The following is a 23684-nucleotide window of genomic DNA, read 5'->3' on the forward strand; positions in this document are numbered from 1 at the left end:
ATATTATATTATAAAATAAATTTTCTTAATAGGGCACGACGATGACCCTACATACAGCTGTACAATTCCAAAAAAGCAACGGAGCTGTTGCGTGGTAGGATGCGTGGTGGAAAAGGGTCATACGTTGTATGAATTTCCTCGACGAGGAGAGGCTCGAATTAGTTGGGCCCTGGCTTGCAACGTGCAACCAGCAGATTCTGACAAGCTATATGTTTGTAAGCGCCACTTTAGTCCAGAGCAAGTAACTCGTTATAAAGTTTTAGATGGGGCTGTTCCATCTTTAAGATTAGAGCCAGTTACTAGAAGTCGCTCACCTAGTACTGGCTCTGATTGGGTTTGCCCGCCCGTTACTAAAGTGTACGTAAATCGTACAGTAGGTGTAGGTGTAGCAAATGATCTCACGTTAGAAGAATTCGAAAAATATTCTATGCTAGAGGAAACAAGGCAGGTACCCAAAAACAAAAACATCTGTGAGGACTTAGAAATCACAAGCAGTAGCGAACGATTTGCTCAGGCTGCTCGTTATTATCGGAGCAATGAAATAAAATTAAAAAAAAGAATTCAAGAGTTAGAAGCAGAAAATGAGAAGCTACTGCAAAAATATAAATATTTGTGTACTCGTGCAGTTCTTGCGGAAGAAACTTCAAGCAGTGATGCTGTAACTTTCGCAAGAATGATCGTCAGTGGCCAAAAAAATCGTTATAGCGAGGAGGAAAAGACATTGGCCCAAAACATCAATTATATGTCCTCCAAAGCATATACGTTTATGCGTGACGATCTAGGTTTTGCTTTGCCCCATAAATCATCCCTTTCGCGTTGGCGCCCCATCAAATATGTTGTTCCGGGGTTCGATGCCAATGTCTGTGATAATTTAGAAAAAATTGTTTCAAATATGTCCGACACCGAACGCATAAGCGTTCTATTATTCGATGAAATTATCATCAAGTCGGACTTGAGCTATAATAAAGCTAGAGATGTTATCGATGGGTTTGTAGACCATGGGGAAGGTCAACGCGAAAACAAAATTGGGAATAAATGTTTATTTTTTATGGTTAAGGGATTGTGCTCCAAATGGAAATACGTGTTTTCGTATTATATCTCCAGTGGTGGTATACGTACGGAGACATTGATGTCCATTTTGGACAAAAATGTCGCACAACTAAAAAAAATGGGGTTAAATTTGAAAGGTATAGTTTGCGATCAAGGGCCCTCCAACAGTAGTATCTTTAAATCTTTGGGGATTTATGAGGATAGCCCCTTTTACGTGCACGAAGGCACAAACATTTTTTGCATGTTCGATTACTGTCACTTGATAAAGTCCGTCCGAAATACCTTGATGAAATATGACATCTTAACATCAGATGGAGTGACAAGCTTCAAGGTGATTGAAAAATTGTTTGATATAGATCAAATAAATCCCCATTTTAAAATTTGTCCGAAACTAACGGAGGCCCATATATATCCCAATTTTATGGATAAAATGAGCGTTTCACGCGCGACTCAGGTCCTGAGCAATTCGGTAGCCTCTGGTATCGACATGGCCTTGTCCCAAAATTTATTAGGCAGTGACGAGAACGTGATAAAATGCGCTAAGCCCACACAGATGTTCGTTAAAAAAATGAATGATCTGTTCGATGAATTGGATGCAAAAAGATTCCAGTCGAAAAATCCTTCAAAATGTCCGATTAGGCGGGGTGACAGCAAAAAAATTGATAGATTGAATGAACATCTAGATTTTTTGCGGTCATTCCAGTTGCCGGAAAACGCACGCGTGCAGTGCATCGAAGGTTTCCGCATAACGATTTCAGCGATGCAAATGTTATGCGAGGAACTTTTCATTGAGCACAGCTCCCTCAAATTTATTTTCACCGGGAAAATGAATCAAGATGCGTTAGAAAACTTTTTCTATCGCATACGAGCTAGTCAGGGTATGAATACCCATCCCTCAGCTCACGAAATTCTATACATAGTTGCGCGACTGATCTCAATGAAAATTTTACGCCAGAGATTTGAGAAGAAAGGTTCTAATTGTACAGATGATGACGATTTAAATTTAGATTGGTATATAGGCCCCGAGGATCGTCATCTTGAGACAGAGGTAGGAGACCAGCGAAATGAGGATCTCGTTTTAGAAGAGATTGATGTGGAAGACATACATTTTGCTGAAGAAAGTAATGAAGCTGAGGTACAAGTGCAGCGTTACTTCACAGGCTATGGTATTTACCAGAAAATGCTGTGCAAGTTAAAATGTGAAAAGTGCACGAACGCCATGACGAAAACAAAAGGGGAGCTGAAGTTGCATTCAGAAGCCCTGATAAGATCAAAAAACTTCACGGATGACAGCGATTTAAGGCTTGTCAATCCTGAAGACAGGGTTTTCGAAGTGTGTCGACTCCAAATGGTGTGGTACCGTCAGCTCTTCGCAAAATATGCCCACATTGCAGGTCTTAGGTGTTTAATGTTGTCCGCTCTAAAAGAAAAAACACAAAAAGTGTTTCCCGACTGGTTTGTAGGATCTGGCGAGTGTAGAGATCATCGCGAGAAGCTATTAGATTTTCTCTTAACTGTCCTTTTACTCAAGAATGCAAAGTGGCTCTTGCGAAATGAGGTTAATAAAGTCAAAGAAAGAAAACTACAAAATAAATTAAAAAAGCTGTAGGTTATAAGTAGGTTGTAAGCCAGGGCCCCACGAAAAGAGATTCGCCGTTCACACAGGTAATTAATAATCTATTAGCTATCTTTTGCATATGATGATACCTATTCTTTTATTTCAGGGTTTTCCACTTTTCTATATTTCAGGTTTTTTTTATTTATATATTTTACAGGTATTTTCCCGTTTCAGGTTTTTTCTATTTTTTAGTCTATTTTACAGGTTTCTTTTTTATTTTTTCTTCTCTTTCAGCTAGCACCCGAGCCTAGATTTTTAAAGCACTACAATTTTTTCTTAATCATGATGGATTGAGAGTAGTGTTTTAAAAATCAGGTAAATCGCAATGACTTAATCGATGTCAATATCGAAGTCGTGTGAGAAATTGTTATAGTATGAGAACAATTTCGTAATTCGTGCTTTCAAAATTTTATATTTTTTTTTTTCATTTCAGGAAATGTAAATACCTATTATTTATAGCATTGTAATATATATACATATACATATAAGAATACTTAAATTACTTGTGAATAAAAATAATTATATTTTTTTTCATTTCAGGAAATGCAATTACCTATTATTTAGACCATTGTAATATATATACATATACATAAATTTCTGTGAATAAAAATAAAAAATTAAAATTAAAAAAACTAGTATTTCATTTTCTTAAGGTAATAATATTTATTTGGTAAGAGGATCTTAAAGAAACATATACCAATAATACAATTCGACAGGATTTCATTAGAATATCAATACACATATTCGTTCAGCTCAATAAAATAAATATCTGCATATGAAAAATTGTTCCTATGGACGTGCAAAAGCAAAACACTCATATATAGTACATAAATACATGCATACAAACTGCCATAGCCATACATACATATGAGGCTGCGAGCACTTGCGACAGAATATTTCGATTTGCTATTGCTGTCGAGAATTTAGAACACATATTTACATACATATATTGATGCATACATATGTACGGAGCCGCGGCCACTCGACTTCACAAAAATTGAAGATTTACCAAATATTGGCAAATAATTCAACGCGAAATATTACAATATTGACTATTTTCGAATTGGCGAGAAAATTGGCATATGGTCATATGGGCATATGAGCTCGAACTTAGTGTTATAGAATATTTTGGATTTTTCAACCTCGTTGCGACTAAAAAAATCTGACCGCTGCGACTGCGCCTATGAATGTATTTTGTTCTTGCAGTCGCTCGACTTATAATTTTAGCTTTGGAAACATACGCGTGCAGAGGCATAAAGCCAGTGCTTTGTGTGTGCTGTTGTATGTACATACATATGTATGTATATACTAATAAGCATAGTTTTGCTTGGAGTCGAGAATGTATGTATATGTATGTACGGACATACATACATACAATAGGGCATCAATATGCCAATACGTGAGGTAGGTCATGGTTGCTTCAGTACATTGAACTTTTGCTTAATTGTTTCTTACATGTGTATACATACATGTACATACATATGTTTGTAGTAAGAAACAGTTTAAACAGATTTTGTTACTAATCCAAATATACATACTTACGGTAACATACGAATATGCTTTTTTATCCTATAAAATATGTAAATATGGAGGATATCTTGGGTTTGTTAAAATTATTCTTTTATTTATTTTGAATATCAAAACTTGTATACAAACCATGCTTGTATACCTCCTGCAATAGGATGTGGATGAAAAATTACAGAACAGAAATAAAAACGTAATGCCTCAAATGCCTTGCAAAATGCTGTCGGTCAATTTTATTTCAAACAAATGTATGTATAACAATGCCCAATTTCTTTTTGTCCAAAAATAACAAATATATATGTACATATATGCAAATACATACGTTTCTTTGAAGTTTTCTTTTATTTATTTTAAATTTCAAAGTTTTATACTATCTATAAAATGCATACATATATTATTCCAAGTAATAAATCTAAATTGATAAAAATTTCGTTTGCAAAGGAACAAATGAATGCATATTCAAATGTAAATATAATATATACATACATATGTAACACTATAAGAATTGAAGATCCAATTGAACTTTTGCACAAACATAGCTAACATAATACATATACATATGTATGTATATATTGATATACATATATTTACATACATATGTCAAAATACCAAAGCACTTGTATGTAAAAATTTTCATCAAATTTGTATAGTTTTCAATTTACTAAAATGCACATACCAAGATGTGAGAGGTCGTTTTATAGTGCATTTTTTTAAATTAAATCAAAATATTAAAGTTACTTTGATTTGAAATGTTGGCGCATATAATAAATATTCAAATTATTCATTAATAATCATTTAGTTGAATAAATTTTCATTCGTCAAGGGAACATATGTAGAAATGAACAAGCAAATTCTTTGCAAAATGCCGTCGGCTAATCGTCAATTTGATTTTCTACAGAAGCAAAAGCAGAGAACGTTATGATATACAGAGAACGTTCTCTGTGTGCAGAGCCAATATAGGAAGAGAGAATTCACTGCAATCAGCTCTGTTAAACCCCGGCCGCGGTTAGACTTAGCTCTGTTAAACCCCGGCCGCGGTTAGACTTCATTTTTGACAATTCACACCATTCGTAGCTCGTGAGACTTCTCTATATTTAACGTTCTCTGGCATACACAGAGCGGTTAGACTTCATTTTTGACAATTCACACCATTCGTAGCTCGTGAGACTTCTCTATATTTAACGTTCTCTGTGTATGCCAGAGAACGTTAAATATAGAGAAGTCTCACGAGCTACGAATGGTGTGAATTGTCAAAAATGAAGTCTAACCGCGGCCGGGGTTTAACAGAGCTAAGTCTAACCGCGGCCGGGGTTTAACAGAGCTGATTGCAGTGAATTCTCTCTTCCTATATTGGCTCTGCACACAGAGAACGTTCTCTGCTTTTGCTTCTGTAGAAAATCAAATTGACGATTAGCCGACGGCATTTTGCAAAGAATTTGCTTGTTCATTTCTACATATGTTCCCTTGATGAATGAAAATTTATTCAACTAAATGATTATTGATGAATAATTTGAATATTTATTATATGCGCCAACATTTCAAATCAAAGTAACTTTACTATTTTGATTTAATTTAAAACAATGCACTATAAAACGACCTCTCACATCTTGGTATGTGCATTTTAGTAAATTGAAAACTATACAAATTTGATGAAAATTTTTACATACAAGTGTTTTGGTATTTTGACATATGTATGTAAATATATGTATATCAATATATACATACATATGTATATGTATTATGTTAGCTATGTTTGTGCAAAAGTTCAATTGGATCTTCAATTCTTATAGTGTTACATATGTATGTATATATTATATTTACATTTGAATATGCATTCATTTGTTCCTTTGCAAACGAAATTTTTATCAATTTAGATTTATTACTTGGAATAATATATGTATGCATTTTATAGATAGTATAAAACTTTGAAATTTAAAATAAATAAAAGAAAACTTCAAAGAAACGTATGTATTTGCATATACATATATATTTGTTATTTTTGGACAAAAAGAAATTGGGCATTGTTATACATACATTTGTTTGAAATAAAATTGACCGACAGCATTTTGCAAGGCATTTGAGGCATTACGTTTTTATTTCTGTTCTGTAATTTTTCATCCACATCCTATTGCAGGAGGTATACAAGCATGGTTTGTATACAAGTTTTGATATTCAAAATAAATAAAAGAATAATTTTAACAAACCCAAGATATCCTCCATATTTACATATTTTATAAAAAAAAGCATATTCGTATGTTACCGTAAGTATGTATATTTGGATTAGTAACAAAATCTATTTAAACTGTTTCTTACTACAAACATATGTATGTACATGTATGTATACACATGTAAGAAACAATTAAGCAAAAGTTCAATGTACTGAAGCAACCATGACCTACCTCACGTATTGGCATATTGATGCCCTATTGTATGTATGTCCGTACATACATGTACATACATTCTCGACTCCAAGCAAAACTATGCTTATTAGTATATACATACATATGTATGTACATACAACAGCACACACAAAGCACTGGCTTTATGCCTCTGCACGCGTATGTTTCCAAAGCTAAAATTATAAGCCGAGCGACTGCAAGAACAAAATACATTCATAGGCGCAGTCGCAGCGGTCAGATTTTTTTAGTCGCAACGACGCTGAAAAATCCAAAATATTCTATAACACTAAGTTCGAGCTCATATGCCCATATGCCCATATGCCAATTTTCTCGCCAATTCGAAAATAGTCAATATTGTAATATTTCGCGTTGAATTATTTGCCAATATTTGGTAAATCTTCAATTTTTGTGAAGTCGAGTGGCCGCGGCTCCGTACATATGTATGCATCAATATATGTATGTAAATATGTGTTCTAAATTCTCGACTGCAATAGCAAATCGAAATATTCTGTCGCAAGTGCTCGCAGCCTCATATGTATGTATGGCTATGGCAGTTTGTATGCATGTATTTATGTACTATATATGAGTGTTTTGCTTTTGCACGTCCATAGGAACAATTTTTCATATGCAGATATTTATTTTATTGAGCTGAACGAATATGTGTATTGATATTCTAATGAAATCCTGTCGAATTGTATTATTGGTATATGTTTCTTTAAGATCCTCTTACCAAATAAATATTATTACCTTAAGAAAATGAAATACTAGTTTTTTTTATTTTAATTTTTTATTTTTATTCACAGAAATTTATGTATATGTATATATTATGTATATTACAATGGTCTAAATAATAGGTAATTACATTTCCTGAAATGAAAAAAAAATATAATTATTTTTATTCACAAGTAATTTAAGTATTCTTATATGTGTATGTATATATATTACAATGCTATAAATAATAGGTATTTACATTTCCTGAAATGAAAAAAAAAATATAAAATTTTGAAAGCACGAATTACGAAATTGTTCTCATACTATAACAATTTCTCACACGACTTCGATATTGACATCGATTAAGTCATTGCGATTTACCTGATTTTTAAAACACTACTCTCAATCCATCATGATTAAGAAAAAATTGTAGTGCTTTAAAAATCTAGGCTCGGGTGCTAGCTGAAAGAGAAGAAAAAATAAAAAAGAAACCTGTAAAATAGACTAAAAAATAGAAAAAACCTGAAACGGGAAAATACCTGTAAAATATATAAATAAAAAAAACCTGAAATATAGAAAAGTGGAAAACCCTGAAATAAAAGAATAGGTATCATCATATGCAAAAGATAGCTAATAGATTATTAATTACCTGTGTGAACGGCGAATCTCTTTTCGTGGGGCCCTGGCTTACAACCTACTTATAACCTACAGCTTTTTTACACTCTAGACTTCACAATCCGCATAAGCTGTTCAAATGCAAAGTTCAAAAACGGTTTGAGATAGAAAATTAATAAAAATAATTTTGCTTGATATTTTTCTGATTGGTTGTTTTGATTTTATTCAACAAGGCATAGTAACGGATGCCGGGTATTGTAATATTATGGTTATTAATAAAAAATTATTTTCTATGAAATATATGCACATACACATTCAAAAATAATTTAAATTTCTTAACTTCCTCCACTTTCCTGCCTCAAAACTCTAATGCTACCAGTTAGCAAACCTCACCCTCAATAAAACCTATCCACCCTAATATTATATCAAATGTATGCAATAAAACCTATCCACCCTAATATTATATCAAATGCATGCAATACATATGTAGGTATGTGTGTTTGATATTCTTGTAGGTTCGCTTTAGCGAAATATAAAAACACACATACCTACTTATGTATTGCGCAAAAACTTACCTAAACGAAGGGTGGGGATGGCACCCTTTTTCAAACATTGTCCCCCCACAACACATGCCTCAAAGTGTTTTACACACACAAATGAGTTGTGGGGTGGAAGATGGTCTGTCCTGGCAATATGCAAATTCTGCCTCCATTTGTCTGCTAATATGGGGTCCTGTGGGAAAGAAAATAATTTCACTTCACTGTTTTTTAAATAACACCCGCGCACACGACACGTTCTGCTCATTTTTAAAACGAAAAAGTTTAAAAAAATTCGGAAAATCGAAAGCGGCACCGCCTATTTTTCCTCGCCACATGTTAGACTTGAGTTCAATTCCCGGCTCAATTTTTTTTTATAAATTTTTTTTTTTTAATCGTTTTTTTTTTTACTGTAATCGTAAAAAAATTTGTAATAAATTTTATGTATCCGCTTATCATTTCAAAAGTAACAAAATGGTAAAAAAATAAGCAGTCGAAGAAATAAACGCACCACCTATTTTTCCTCGCCACATGTTAGACTCGAGTTCAATTCCCGGCGCAAACTTGTTTTTATAAATTTTATTTTTTAAAATCGTTTTTTTTTTTTTTAATGTATTATAATTGAAAAAAAAAATTATGTAATAAATTATTTCAAAAAAAAAGAAAATAGTACAAATTTAATTGGTTTAATGTCGAGGTGAGAAATGTGTTGTGTGTTGAGGTGAAAGATGTGTGGTGTTTCTAATTTTTGTGTGGGCAAAAGTCAGTGAGGTATCTATAAACTCGGTGTGCTAAATGACCTTATTACGAATCTTTCAAATCTCAATTGTACTAAAAAAAGCTCACAGTAACATTTGCACCTTCTCATTGCATTAACATTCTCTGCTATAACCACGCTTATGATCTTCATTCATTTGCACACGGCACGCTAAGCGACAGATAAGTAGTAAGAGCGAATGAGAACGAAGCTTCAACTACAACTATATGAATGATCTTCATTGATTGCAAAGGACAAATTGCGGGAATGGAAAAGGTTTTGCACACGGCACGCTAAAGCGGTAGATAAATTCCTGGAAAATGTTATTTGATGGAATTAGCAAAAACATATTTTCGATTAACGGTTAGCAAAATTGGATAGGCTTAGCTTAAGTAAAATATTGTAAAAGAAGTACAGAAGAAGATCGGCTTTGAAAGTGATCGGTTCATAAAAATAAAATTTTCAAATAAATTGAATTGTTTAATTGGCGCCCAACGTGGGGCCTGTCGCAAAAAATTTTCAACCGTAAGAGGACTACATAAAAGTACAGTTCCAAATCGAGAAACAGCCGGCAGGATAAGGACCTCACTTGCTGAAGGATATAAAAATTAAACGGACCAGAACTTTGCAAGAGATCAACTCCAAGAATTATCAAAAAGAATTTTTGTAAGTAAATATTCAAGATTATTTCTTGTTGTGATTTTTTTGTGATGTGATTTGGATTTCAATTTGAAAATAAATTTTTGATATTTAATATAAATTTGAACTACAAAGTGATTTTACCAATAAATTTTGGAAGAAACAAATAACTAGATACGCTTTTAGAATACTAATACTTTTGTAATTTTCGAAAAACTTTGGTTTAAGTTGTAATTTGAATACTAAAAAAATACCTAAGTAACATTTTTGGTTATATTATTTTTCGTTTTCGTTTATGTGCTCAGAATCTTGTAAAATCGCGTAACTTTTCTAAAAATTTTTTTTTCATTGACCCACATATATCGCTTAAGCCATAAGGTTTTGGTGCTTTAAAAAGAATTAATAGTAAGCATAAAGGAAGTAAGCTAAAATGAGTGTTACACGTGAACAAGTGTTAGAAATAGTAAGGAATTGTTATGAGGAGGCTAGGAACGGATTTTCAGAGGAAATTAATCGCCTCTCCGAAGCTCTCAATCGTTTAGCTCCACCCAGCGTAGAAACTTATTTGCCGGTCGCCATTGATCCTAGTGTTAGTTCAGATAATACGAGCTTAGATTTAATAAAGTCTCTTCCGGAATTCAAGGGTGATACTTCTGCATACCCTGCTTGGCGATCTGCGGCTCATTTCGCTATGAATTACTATAAGCCAAATTCTGAAAAATATTATGTAGCTATGGGAATATTCAGAAACAAAGTGCTTAATTTTAAAGCTATAATCGCAAGATTAGATCAAACCTATGCCGACAAAAGACCGCTGTACGTGTTAGAAAATGAAATGAGTATTTTGAGACAGCGTAATTTACAAATAACGGAGTATTTCGATAAAGTTGACAAGCAATTGACGCTTATTACAATATTAATAAGCAAATCATGTCACATAGCGGAAATTCCCAGGTTATCAATGCACTTAACGATAGGGCAAGAGAAAATGCACTTCGTGTATTTATTTCGGGTCTTCGTAGGCCATTATGTGACATACTTTTTTCCACTAGGCCAAAGGATCTTACCACTGCCCTTGCAGTTGCCCAAGAGCATGAAACCAGCCATAAGAGGTACGACTTTGCCAGCACATTTGCTGCGGGAACGTCGGTAAAGCCGAATATCTCAGTTACTCCTCAATATCGGCAGCCATTTCATTCTAATCAGCAAAATTTTCGCGCTTATTCTAATGATAAGCCAACGTCAATGGAAGTTGATCGTAGTTTACCTTCTTCTCGACAACAAGCTAATCTGCCAACCAATAACGGTTTCCAAAAACAATTTAACTCAAACAATTTCACATATGTTTCACGCCCCCAACATAATTCAAACTCTTTTCAGCCTGTGGCTTTTAAACGTAATCGCGAGCAAACATATTCCAATCGATCACCTTTTCCCAAAGTGCAAAAAGTCAACTATATGTCACATGAAATAGGAAGCAATCTCAACAAGGGAGAGTTCGAAGAATACATCCCTAATTCTGATCAGGATGAATATGGTTGCGATTATCCTGAAACAGATAGGAATGCTTATGAAAGTCTGGGAGATATTGATGGTAATTTTACAGATGAAATTCACCTTTTAGTACTAAATTCGCTCCTGCCATTTGTTAAGAAGAAAGCAACAAACGGACAGGAGCTACGCATTTTAATAGATACCGGTACCTCCAAAAATTATATCAAAAACTTTGAATTTCTGAAAGGCGTAAAAAATATGGATAAGCCATTTAACCTAAAATCTATTAATAGGGTTAACGTTATTAATAAAAAGTGTCTAGTAAATATTTTAGATAATACGACAACTTTTTATTTGCTCGAGAATTTAAAAACATTCGATGGTATCGTTGGATATGACTTTTTAAAAAAAATCAACGCAAGCATTGACATAGAAAAAGGGTATTTGTTGTACCACAACGGGCAGACAAGACTTGAGCATCTTCCTTGTAGTCAAGTGAATTTGATAACAATAGAAGACTCTGTTCCAGTTAGTATTGAAAACGAGTTCAATGATATGATTAATATCAACATTAATGCGTTTGCCGAGGTAAATAGGGCATTGCCCTATAACACCAAAGTACAGGGCAGAATTCGTATGACCACAAATGAGCCAATTTATACCAAAAGCTATCCCTACCATGTTTCCGCTGCAGAATTCATAAATTCTGAAATATCGACTTTCCTAAAAGATGGAATAATCCGCAAATCGTTTTCCGCTTACAACTCTCCCGTTCATGTAGTTTCCAAAAAAGGACTAGATGAAAATGGTAGAGGAAAATTACGAATGGTGATAGACTTTAGAAAAATAAATGAATACACAATTTCGGATAGGTATCCTATCCCAGACACATCAGTAATTTTTGCGAACTTAGGAAATTCGAAATATTACACTACTCTTGACCTTAAATCTGGATTTCACCAGATTCTTTTGTGTGAAGAGGATCGACCAAAAACAGCTTTCAGTGTCAACAATGGAAAGTATGAGTTCTGCCGCCTCCCGTTTGGCCTAAAAAATGGCCCTAGCATTTTTCAACGAGCCATCGATGATGTTCTTCGTGAAACATAGGAAAATGTTGTCATGTTTATATGGATGACATTATCATTTTTTCACCGAATGAACAAACACATTTAGAACACATAAATACGATTTTGCAAGGTTTAGAAAAGGCAGGAATGAGGGTGTCATCGGAAAAATCCAGATTTTTTAAAACTGAGGTTGAATTTCTGGGATTCTTAATTTCACGAAATGGCATTCGGACATGCCCAAGTAAAGTAAATGACATCCTCAATTATAAAACCCCAAATACTCTCCGAGCATTACGTTCATTCCTCGGGTTAGCGGGGTACTATCGGAGATTTGTGAAGGACTACGCCGGCATTGTAAAACCGCTTACGAAATTTCTTAGGGGTGAAAATGGGAATATTGGCGCGAATAAGTCCAAAAGTGTTTCTATAACTTTTGACTCCGAGGCTATAAATGCATTTCAAAAAATAAAAAAAATATTGGCATCGGAGGATGTTCTCCTCCAACACCCAGACTACAGTAAACCATTTGAACTTACCACAGATGCATCTTCGAGCGCCTTAGGAGCAGTTTTATCACAAAATGATAGGCCTATTACTATGATTTCTCGTACGTTATCTAGTACAGAACAAAACTACGCTACCAACGAACGAGAACTCCTTGCGATTGTGTGGGCATTAAAAAGTTTGCGCCATTATTTGTACGGTGTTACTAAAATTAACATTTTTACTGATCATCAGCCACTAATTTTTGCTATGTCGGATAAAAATCCAAACACAAAAATGAAAAGATGGCGCGCTTTCATCGAAGAATTCTCACCGAACCTACACTATAAGCCAGGCAAGGACAATAAAGTAGCCGATGCATTGTCCACGCAATACATCCACAGCCTGAGTCAATCAAATGAAGTTGAAACCGTTCATAGTGAGAAGTCTTCTAGTAAAGTAATTAAAACAATCAAATACCCTGTCAACCAATTCAAAAACCAGTTAGTGATATCTATGTCTGACCACTTCAGCAAAATAACAAAAATCCTTTTCCAACGATTACGACGACATATCATTTGTTTTGACACCATCGAAAGGCTAATCGAATGTCTGAAAGATGTTATAAATCCAACAGTTACAAACGGCCTGCACTGTGAACTTGAAGTCCTAGCCAAAATCCAGAATGACCTAACAAAGCATTTCGCCGGGACAAAATTTGTTCACACCGAAAAGTTTGTGATGGATTTAGTCAATAAAAACGATCAATTAGAAACGATAGCCACAAAGCATAACAGGGCTCATAGGTGTCTCCATGAAAATTTTCAACAGATTTCGAATGAATATTTTTTTCCAAATATGAGAAAAATGTTAAAGTCTTTAATTTCCAACTGCAAAATTTGTATGGAAAACAAATACCAGAGGAAGCCACCTAACCCGGAGATAGGGAAAACCCCGATACCAAATTACCCTGGGGAAATACTCCACATCGACATATTTATTACAGGAAAACAATATTTTTTAAGTTGTATTGACAAATTTTCTAAGTTTGCCATTGTCAAGCCAATAGCTTCACGTTCTACCATCGACATTAAGGATGCTATGCTAGAAATACTTTTAACATTTAAAAATACAAAAATCATAGTGTCTGACAATGAAAAAGCCTTCCATTCTAACTTAATAAAAACAATTCTAAGGGACAATTTTTCAATTGAACAATTTTTCATCCCTACACTTCATAGAGAGAGTAATGGACAGGTCGAAAGGTTCCAGTCCACACTGCTAGAGATAGCTCGTTGTATCAAGGAACAACAACAAATATCTGAGACTAATGACCTAATCTTAATAGCTACACATAAGTACAATAATAATATCCATTCAACTATTAAATCTAAACCCGTTGATGTTTTTCACAGCCCATCGATAGATACACTAGAAATTATTAAAAACGAATTAATGTTAGCCCAAGAAAAAACTTTAGAAAAATTTAACAAGAAGAAAAGCACTAAAACCTATCAGCCTGGTGAAAAGGTGTTTCTTAGACGAAATAGAAGATTGGGAAATAAATTTGACAAAGTGTTTGTGGAAAAGGTAATTGAAAAAGATTTAGGATCTACTGTTTTGATAGATGGCACTAGAATTCACAAAAGCAATTTACGTTAAAAAATTATACAGAAATGTATTGTTGCCTCGATGAAAGGGGACTATCTGAGAAAGGCTAAGCAAGTGATTGATTTCGAAGCAAAACCAACAAGCATTTAAACTTGAATATTTACCATTATGGTTTAATACCTATGTATGAAAAAATGTATAAAAAATTTAAATGTTGTTTAAGCTAATTTAATATTTTTAAATCAAATTCTGTAAGTGTTAAAAGCCAATCTTAAATGCCTAAGTGTGACCGCTCACGCAAACTTGTTGATAAAAGGAAGTATGCATTGTGACAACCAAAACTTACGTGTACCTGCATTACATACATGCCAATAACCGCTTTTACCTAAAGATTTCACTACGCACACAATCTCGCTATCGAACCGCGGACGTTCCGATATTGAAAGGGGGGATAGTTAGTGGAACGTGTTAACTTCCCCAACTTATTAATTCATTCAGTGAATAGTAGGAGTGATAACAACAAGAGTTGAAGGAGAACGAAGCTACCTACAACTATAACCACGCTTATGATCTTCATTCATTTGCACACGGCACGCTAAGCGACAGATAAGTAGTAAGAGCGAATGAGAACGAAGCTGCAACTACAACTATATGAATGATCTTCATTGATTGCAAAGGACAAATTGCGGGAATGGAAAAGGTTTTGCACACGGCACGCTAAAGCGGTAGATAAATTCCTGGAAAATGTTATTTGATGGAATTAGCAAAACCATATTTTCGATTAACGGTTAGCAAAATTGGATAGGCTTAGCTTAAGTAAAATATTGTAAAAGAAGTACAGAAGAAGATCGGCTTTGAAAGTGATCGGTTCATAAAAATAAAATTTTCAAATAAATTGAATTGTTTAATTTATATATACAGTGAAACCTCCCCTTGCGGACACTTTCAATAAGCGGACACTCCCCATAACCGGACAAAAACTAATTTTTCTCATTTTTTTTTGTTCTCATAACCTCTCGAAAGCGGACGCGGACCTTTCGGTAACGGACAAGCAAAATATATCACTGAACAAATGTGTAAAGAAAACAATAAAAACCTCTCATAAGCGGACGCAATACTCTAATCCGCGGACAACAAAGATAGTAGATAGACAATAGTTGAAATAAAAAGAGAATACATAACTAAACTAAACACACGAATCTACATGCTGAAACATGTGAACGAGTAACGGGATCTATGTGTAACAATGTGTAGCTGTTAGCATGAAAGAACAGAAATTTTTGAATAATTTGATTTGTATTTTGCAAAACTTTTATATTGTGTCAATAGTGAAAATGTCACAGGAAAAGAAAATGCTTTCCATTAGGGAAAAAATTAAAGTTTTAAATGTGGTTGATAAGGAAAATTTATCTGTTCGTGCTCTAGCAAAGAGGTTAGTACTACACAAAATTGTTTTTTTTTAATATCTTTTCAACAGGTTTTCTTTTGTTTTGCTTTTAAAGGTTCAATATTGGAAAAACCCAAGCTGCCACTCTCGTGAAACAAAAGGAAGATATTAAAAGAATATGCATGGGCGGTGATAACGTCAACAAAAAGAAAAAGTTCTTAAACGCGGATGGCTCAAAAATTGACCATTTGAGTTTCGAATGGTTCGTTAAGTCCAGAAGCCAAAATATACCAATATCGGGTATTATTATAAAGGAAAAAGCAAAAGAAATCGCTGGCCGATTAGGTATTCAAAATTTGTCTGCGTCAGATGGATGGTTGGAGAAATGGCGTAGGCGACATAATGTGACTTTCAAAAGAATATGTGGGGAATCTTCCGAGGTTAATTTCGAGGATGTGCAGCAATTTAAACAAAAACTACCAAATATTTTATTAGGCTACAGCCCAAAAGATATTTACAACGCGGATGAAACTGGACTATTTTTCAGTTCTTTGCCCAATAAAACTCTTGCTCTGAAGAATGAAAAATGCGTGGGCGGTAAGTTATCAAAAGAAATATTAACTGTGCAATTGTGTGCCAATTGGTTGGAGATAAAGAAAAGCCATTGGTTATCGGAAAAGCAGCATGCCCACGCGCCTTTAAAAGAGGCTATATAGGAAGTTTGCCAGTGGAATGGAAGTTAAACCGGAAAGCTTGGATGTCTCGTGAAATTATGTGCGAGTGGCTAGAAATGCTTGATAAATAAATGGGCTGCCAGAAGAGAAAAATTTTATTATTTTTGGACAATACTACAACTCACCCTCGAGATATTAAACTAGATAACATAATTAAGTTGATCTTTTTACCTGCTAATACAACATCCGTTCGTCAGCCCCTCGATCAGGGTGTAATACAAAATTTTAAGTGTCATTACAGATGCCATATAATCAAACATATTTTGACAAAATTAGGAGACATTCCAATGCACATGCTTTCAAAAACTTTTGACATTTTGGAGGCTGTTTTCTTTATTAAATCTTCATGGGACAACGTAACGGCAGAAACAATTAAGAATTGTTTTTCGAAAGCCGGGTTTCAAAAAGCTCCGCTTGAATGTTTTGACTTCGAGGCAGAGGATGATATTCCCATATCGACACTAGCGGCTTTGATAAAGATTTTAAATGAAAATCAGCAAGATCAGTATACAGAAGAGTTTTTGTTAATCGACGAAGTTGTTAATACAGAAGACAATAATATTGACGTTGTCATTGACGAAATTAATACTGAGGAATTATCTGACGGAGAAAGCGAAGACTCAAATCATGTATGTGTCCAGGATGAATGTCAGATCAAGTCATATCCTGTAGCATTAGAACAACTGCGTCGCATTAAACAATTTCCAAGAGACCATATTACTGGATTCCAATACGCCAAGACTTTAGAATGTCATCTTCAAAACCTTTTTCTGAAACATAAACAGGAAAATCTACGACAGACTACGGTATATGAATTTTTGAAGCCTAAAATATAAATATGTTCAATCAAATATGTATATTCAAATGTGTAAATATATTCATTGTTCCCAATATAAAAATGTGCATACATACATACATATTTTTCAATAAATATGAAAAAAAAACTGAACGTACCATAAAAAAACATAAAAAAATTGTTTAAAGAGGTGGGATAGTAATTTTTACTTAGATTTTTTTTTCAACCCCTATTATTTTCAGTAATCAGGTAAAATTAATTTTTACAACAATTGTATTGGAATGCAAAGTGACTATCAGAGTTTACTTGTCCTCTCCGGCTGCAAGTCAAAGATTAAAAAACAAGTGTTTTCTAATAGCAGTCAAATCTTGACAAACATTAGCAAACTTTAGAGTGTATATATGTCTTAAGAAAGCTTAAAGTCACCTGATTGAGGACGGAATAATGTCATAGACTTCACCATTTACAAAACAGCACCAGGTCAAGTTTCATAAATTGAAAGATAAGCTAAGCTTTAACACTAGATTAGGCTAGGTTAACCAACGATTTGAATGACTATGTTGTTGAATGAGTATATGGATGCACGGCCTTAGTAGATTGCTCATCCTCTGTTCTATCAAGTCTATCTATCAAATTATGAATATAAAGAAACTACCACACCTTTATCCATTTTACATCCGTCTGTAATGAAATTGGAAGATGTGATAATGGAACCAAATTCCTTTTATCTACACTTCTAGCGTGAAGAAAAATTGAGCTGCTGTTGAATACGTGCGCCCAAATGGCTGCTTTGTTAATTTCCTGTTGCTCTTGGTCTAGGGCACGATTTCGCCGATGAGTTTTTTGCAACTAGCCTTGCATAGCCTTTAAAGTGATATTTTGGGAATGCATAGTGCTCCAGTTATACACAGACTTATGTGCATATATACACCCCTCACTTTTCTTGCATACATACATACGCCTTTTTGCCTACTGCCATCCAGAGTATTTTAGAGCAAACGAAAGCCATTTAACCTACTGCCGTCCACCATATTAAGATATCAGGTTAAGATTAATGATAACCATTTAACCACGATCCAATGTGAGAGTCGGGTGGATAATCGATCCTCTTCCGGGTGTTGTGTAAGGCGTTGGAAACTTTCTCTATTTTTTCTCTATATTCATTCTTCAAGTCCGCTTTCTGCTTTCCAGGTAATTAGTATATGATTTTGGAGTAAGTGTGGTATTTCCTATTCTGGGAGGATACACCTTGTGAATCCTTCAGCGTCCGGCAATTCAAGAGCTTGCCAATCCAGTAATGTATGGAATTGCTTAAAGAAATAAACAAATAAAGTGCATTTTCTACATGAATGAAGTGCTTCATTAGAAAAACCACTATCTTTGGACTCCCCTTCGTACAGGCGTGCAGTATGCTTGAAATTAAGTAAAGTTCATCCTTTCTTTAATATATGAATCGGTTAATATTTAAAGGGTTTTTAATGTAAACGAAATTAATTTAATCCTATTTGTACAGTTAGTTCATACACATTCATATGACACATTCTTGTATAATGTACATGTTATGTGATGTTATGTTATGTTGCATAAAAATATAAATTAGCTCTCCCAAATATAATATATAAAGTCTACCAATAATGGCTTCTATTTTATTCTACTTACATTAGAATTCACAGGTATGGAACGCCCATATTTTGATGATGATAGCCCTCGTAACGTATCGACAGTAGCTGATGAGCCTGCGATACTAAAATGTCGCGTTAAGAACAAAGGCAACCGTACGGTAAGTGAATGAGTTCTTCTATTACCAAATACTATAACCGATAATAAACTATGCAGATATCTACATTTAAGCATGCCTTGACGCTCTTGGCACGTTTATGCGTACAAAAGTGTGAAACGATTTAATATTTCTAATACTTATAATATTTCACTTAGATAAATTATATCGGAAGGGCGGGTAGCTCTGAATATTAACGTGAATTACGAATAAAAAGAACTGTAAGCATAAGGCTTTCGTGATTTTTATCGCAAGTTGGACTAGGAAATTATTCCATCACATTACCAAAAAATTGCTTTTATTTTTTATTTTTATTTTATTATCACTGATTTTATCCACCCATTTAAGCAAACATTACTTTTACAGCATTAACATGTTTCTTCTGACAATAGTTGGCCTAGATAAGGGGGTGGGCCACGTAGCCGGCGTATCTATTTTGGTCTGCTTGTACAAAGGGTATCAGGTTCAACCTGGGAATTTTCGCTAACTATTAAGTTAATTCAACTGTTATCCTTTTCAAGATCAAGTGATTAAAATAACCGTAAATGTGGCAGGCAGTTTATATATAATATTATGGAGTGGCAGGCACATAAATAATCTGAAATGAATTAAAAACATGTGTATACATTAATTTTTAAGGTTTCATGGATGCGTAAGCGAGATCTTCATATACTGACAACTAACATCTATACTTATACTGGCGATCAGCGTTTCTCTGTTCTGCATCCTCCCGGCAGCGATTATTGGGACTTAAAAATCGAATATGCGCAGCAGAGAGATAGTGGAATTTACGAATGCCAAGTAAATACGGAGCCGAAAATTAATTTAGCCGTATCACTAGAAGTTAATGGTGAGCAGATTGGTTTATAATATGATTTGAACTTATAATATGTTTTTACGTCGTTAAAGTTTCGTAACTATTGGCTTGATAGAACTAATAAAGCATTTTGGTTTTAAAAGTAAAGGGTTATCTAGTAAGAGGTGTTATTTGGATATTCAAAGAAAAATGCTATTTTTTAATATAAATGATCGGATGTTTATTTCATTATAAAGAGGAAGGTATGCCGTTAATAGTGGAAAACAACATCAGGCAAATGCCCACCATGACCACGCTTACAGGACAATATCCTTTTCATGAAATTTTCCATACCCAAATTGCAAAGTGGCTGCCCTATGCCCTCGATAGCCCCACGAATTCCATATTTTAGGTCTTGAATCGACCCTGGGCTGGTGGTGTAGACCTTCTCTTTCACGTGGCCTCAAAGAAAAAAGTCACTAAGTGTTAAACCACAAGATCTCGGTGGCCAATTGTGATCACCTCTTCGAGAGATAACACGGTCCGAAACTTTTCCCGTAAAAGATCAATGGTTTCCTTGCTTGTGTGGCACGTAGCGCAGTCTTGTTGAAAACCCTTTACATAGAGAATGAGTATATGAATGATGTAACAGAACTATTTATATTCCGGATAAATTTTCATAAATTTATTCAATAAAAATCAGCAGTAGCATTTCAGATCTTAAAACCTACTTACAACACTGTTTTTGTCTTACTTGAATATTATTCATTTATAACGATTATCGAACGAAATTATAAAATAAATGAATCCGTTAACAAGCAAGATTACACATCCTTGACAATTTTTTTACGTTGTATTGCTGTTTGTTAATTGATGATTGCTTTCAGTTAAATATATAAATATACATATAATTAAAAAAATATAGAAACACACCAAGTATTTTATTATAATGATTTCCAAAACTTTGCGTAATTCAGGCAGGCTGATAGAAAATACGACAAAAGAGTAATAATACGTTCACATATGCATTAATCACCTATAAATCCACCAAATTAGTCTACCCGTTCACATATGGCAGATTACCTGCAAAATCTACAATCAGCTGTCAATACTGCTTTCAGAGGTTTTTCTTCATAGAAATTATTTTGGTGGAATATTTCGGTGTTTTTGACTTCTTTAATTATTATTAATGATATGAAGAAAATACAAGGAGAAGGAATAGCTAATTTAATTGCACAATTGGCTGCTAATAATAAACAGTTGGAGGAAATCCGTAAACGACGTTTACTGAGGTTTCAAAAAATTATGGCAGCAGTACGCATTCGAAATTCGACATTTCATTTTATAATAAGTAATAAGAGGACAAAACGTTTATGGACACACGCTTTTTTCTATAAAATGAATCCATAATTAATAATATTTAACAAAAAATTGATTAGAATTATGTTTACAGACCTGTTTGCTTTGCCGGCATCCATTTCATTAAATTTTTATTTTGATGTTTCTCCTTACATTCGTAATAATAATTATCGACAACACAGAAAACGCAGGGTTGTATGTCAATAAGTATCGTTATTATCTGGGATTATTTTATAATCTGAGATTTTGGGAGAGTAATTTTATATGGGAAATCGCGCTTTTTAATTACGAATTTTGAGTTAAGCGCAAAAAAGTGGATCATCTACTTATATGTGAACGTATTATAAGGTACTATATACTTATATGTACTATATATACATATACACAGAGTGGCGACTGCAAACTTATTGGAGAACTGAGCGCTAAAATTAATACTAATCTAAAAAAGTAGAGCTGATGCAGTCGAATTTATAATATGTATATTCATTGTAATTAATTGTACATTATATATTCAGATATACATACATGGAAAAATTAGTAATAAAATCCGTACCAAGAAATTGGTAATTTGTATAACTCATCCTGGGGATCAGCAAAATAGTCATGTTGACGAAATGAAGAAATTTAGGGAAAAAATATTTTTATAGCTGGCATATTTATTGGAAGTTTGCTATGAACTTTTATATTCTTAAAATGAAAAATGAAATGAAAATTTTCAAATGAATAAAACAATAACCGAAGACAGAAGTGATACTTTTCTATGAGTAATATAGTATTAATAATTATATAATTTTGTAACTGCTATGACAAAACATAATCTTTTCGTTGTATTAAATTTTCCGATACATAATTTTATAAATTTTACATATGCTTGCGCGATTAAAATAATATATGTGTATTAAAGATAATTGTACAAATAAAATAAATAGTTCTAATATTACAATGATATTATTAATTTTTTCTTACCTTTACAGCCGAGGCCGATATTAGAGATAAGATTACCGAACCCCAATACTACGATGCGAAAGGTTAGATCCGCAGTTAATAATTCAATATTTTCTTTGATTTTCAGAAAAAAAGATCAAAGTGCTTGGGTGCTAAAGATTTTTGATCACTAAATGTAGTTTATGCATTATATGTATATAACTTTATTCATAGAAACCTACAATTTATTTCAAATTGGCTTTAAAAAGTATACCATATACATGAAAAGTGTATACCAAACGCTTAGTAGGTAAAAAATATACGATGTATCACACAACATTTTTTCTATTTTTTTGAATAAAGATGACATATTTTTAAGATTAATTAAGGTATAATATATTTGAGATTAGAACGAATTTGTTAGGATTAGTATTTCAATGTATTAAAACTTCGTTTTCAATTATATAATACGTCATGCAAATGTCCAATTTTCGGTAAATGCGCTTTATGTTAGCTCTTATTGAGAAATGCCCAACTACTTCAGAGTTAATGAAAAGTACGGAATATCACAGGAAAAATAAGAACATCTTAAGTCTTGTTTTTTAATCTTTAGAAAAATGTCTCTGATGTGACCAACTCTCTGGAGACCAAATATCAGACTCATATTTCTATCAGTGAATTTTCTAAGCAGGTAATCATGAATGTGTTTCTCCTATAAAAATGTTCACACCTAAATTCTAAAGCTTATTAGCTTTCAGTATGCGAAGCCACACAGAAAAAGTCGAAAAAGTAGATGAAAATGTAAAGCATGATTATCTATATATTAATACGGAGAGCAAAATTTTGTCGTACCTTTTTTTAGTATTTATAGTCAGAGAAAAAAGTTGAACAATATACCGATGGATAGCACATGTTGAGACGGTTTGCACAATGTATTAAAATAGATACATAAGTAAATAGGTGCAGTTAAATTAATCACACTATTTTACTTGTATTATGATATATCATGTTATAATATGTATCATGATATAAAAGTTGATGAAACAACTGGAAGCTTATATATTGTGAATCAATACTATTATAAATTTGATTCAGAAATAATGATGGTCATGGATTAATTAATGATTGTTTTTATTATGGTTTTTCTAAAAAAAATAAATATTTTTTTCCGTAATACATGAAATTAAATGTTTCCATATTTAATTTTATTATACTACATCTATTCACATATGTCATGTAAAAAGTTTAAATATAAGCTATCCATTTATATATGTTTCAACTTTTTTCTATGACTATAAATACTAAAACAAGGTATGACTAAATTTTGCTCTCCGTATTTATATAACGTCGAAATTTCGACGTACGGGCGATCCTAGTATGATAAAAAACCATGCCCTATGTGCCTTA

At 33.4% G+C, this 23684-nt stretch overlaps 1 protein-coding gene and 2 long non-coding RNA genes across 3 annotated transcripts in view; 2 read left to right on the top strand and 1 right to left on the bottom strand.

Moving 5' to 3' along the window:
- The window catches only part of LOC129250045 (zwei Ig domain protein zig-8-like), a 102896-nt gene extending 80176 nt beyond the window's left edge, over positions 1-22720 (top strand). The window contains exons 3-5 of the mRNA XM_054889691.1: positions 19086-19201; positions 19838-20048; positions 22328-22720. Of these exons, the coding sequence (XP_054745666.1) occupies positions 19086-19201; positions 19838-20048; positions 22328-22386 (386 nt within the window). The 3' untranslated portion in view covers positions 22387-22720. The remainder of the gene's footprint in view (positions 1-19085; positions 19202-19837; positions 20049-22327) is intronic.
- On the top strand, positions 2587-3075 carry LOC129250046 (uncharacterized). The gene is made up of 2 exons (XR_008582800.1): positions 2587-2715; positions 2775-3075. It is a non-coding gene; the product is annotated as an uncharacterized LOC129250046 (long non-coding RNA).
- Positions 7592-8004, bottom strand: LOC129250047 (uncharacterized). Its single transcript, XR_008582801.1, has 2 exons — positions 7952-8004; positions 7592-7892 (listed from the first exon to the last, which is right to left on the bottom strand). It is a non-coding gene; the product is annotated as an uncharacterized LOC129250047 (long non-coding RNA).
- Positions 22721-23684: the final 964 nt, after the last annotated feature.

This window comes from Anastrepha obliqua, chromosome 6 (genome assembly GCF_027943255.1).
Source record: "Anastrepha obliqua isolate idAnaObli1 chromosome 6, idAnaObli1_1.0, whole genome shotgun sequence".
In the NCBI taxonomy this organism is placed as follows: domain Eukaryota; kingdom Metazoa; phylum Arthropoda; class Insecta; order Diptera; family Tephritidae; genus Anastrepha; species Anastrepha obliqua.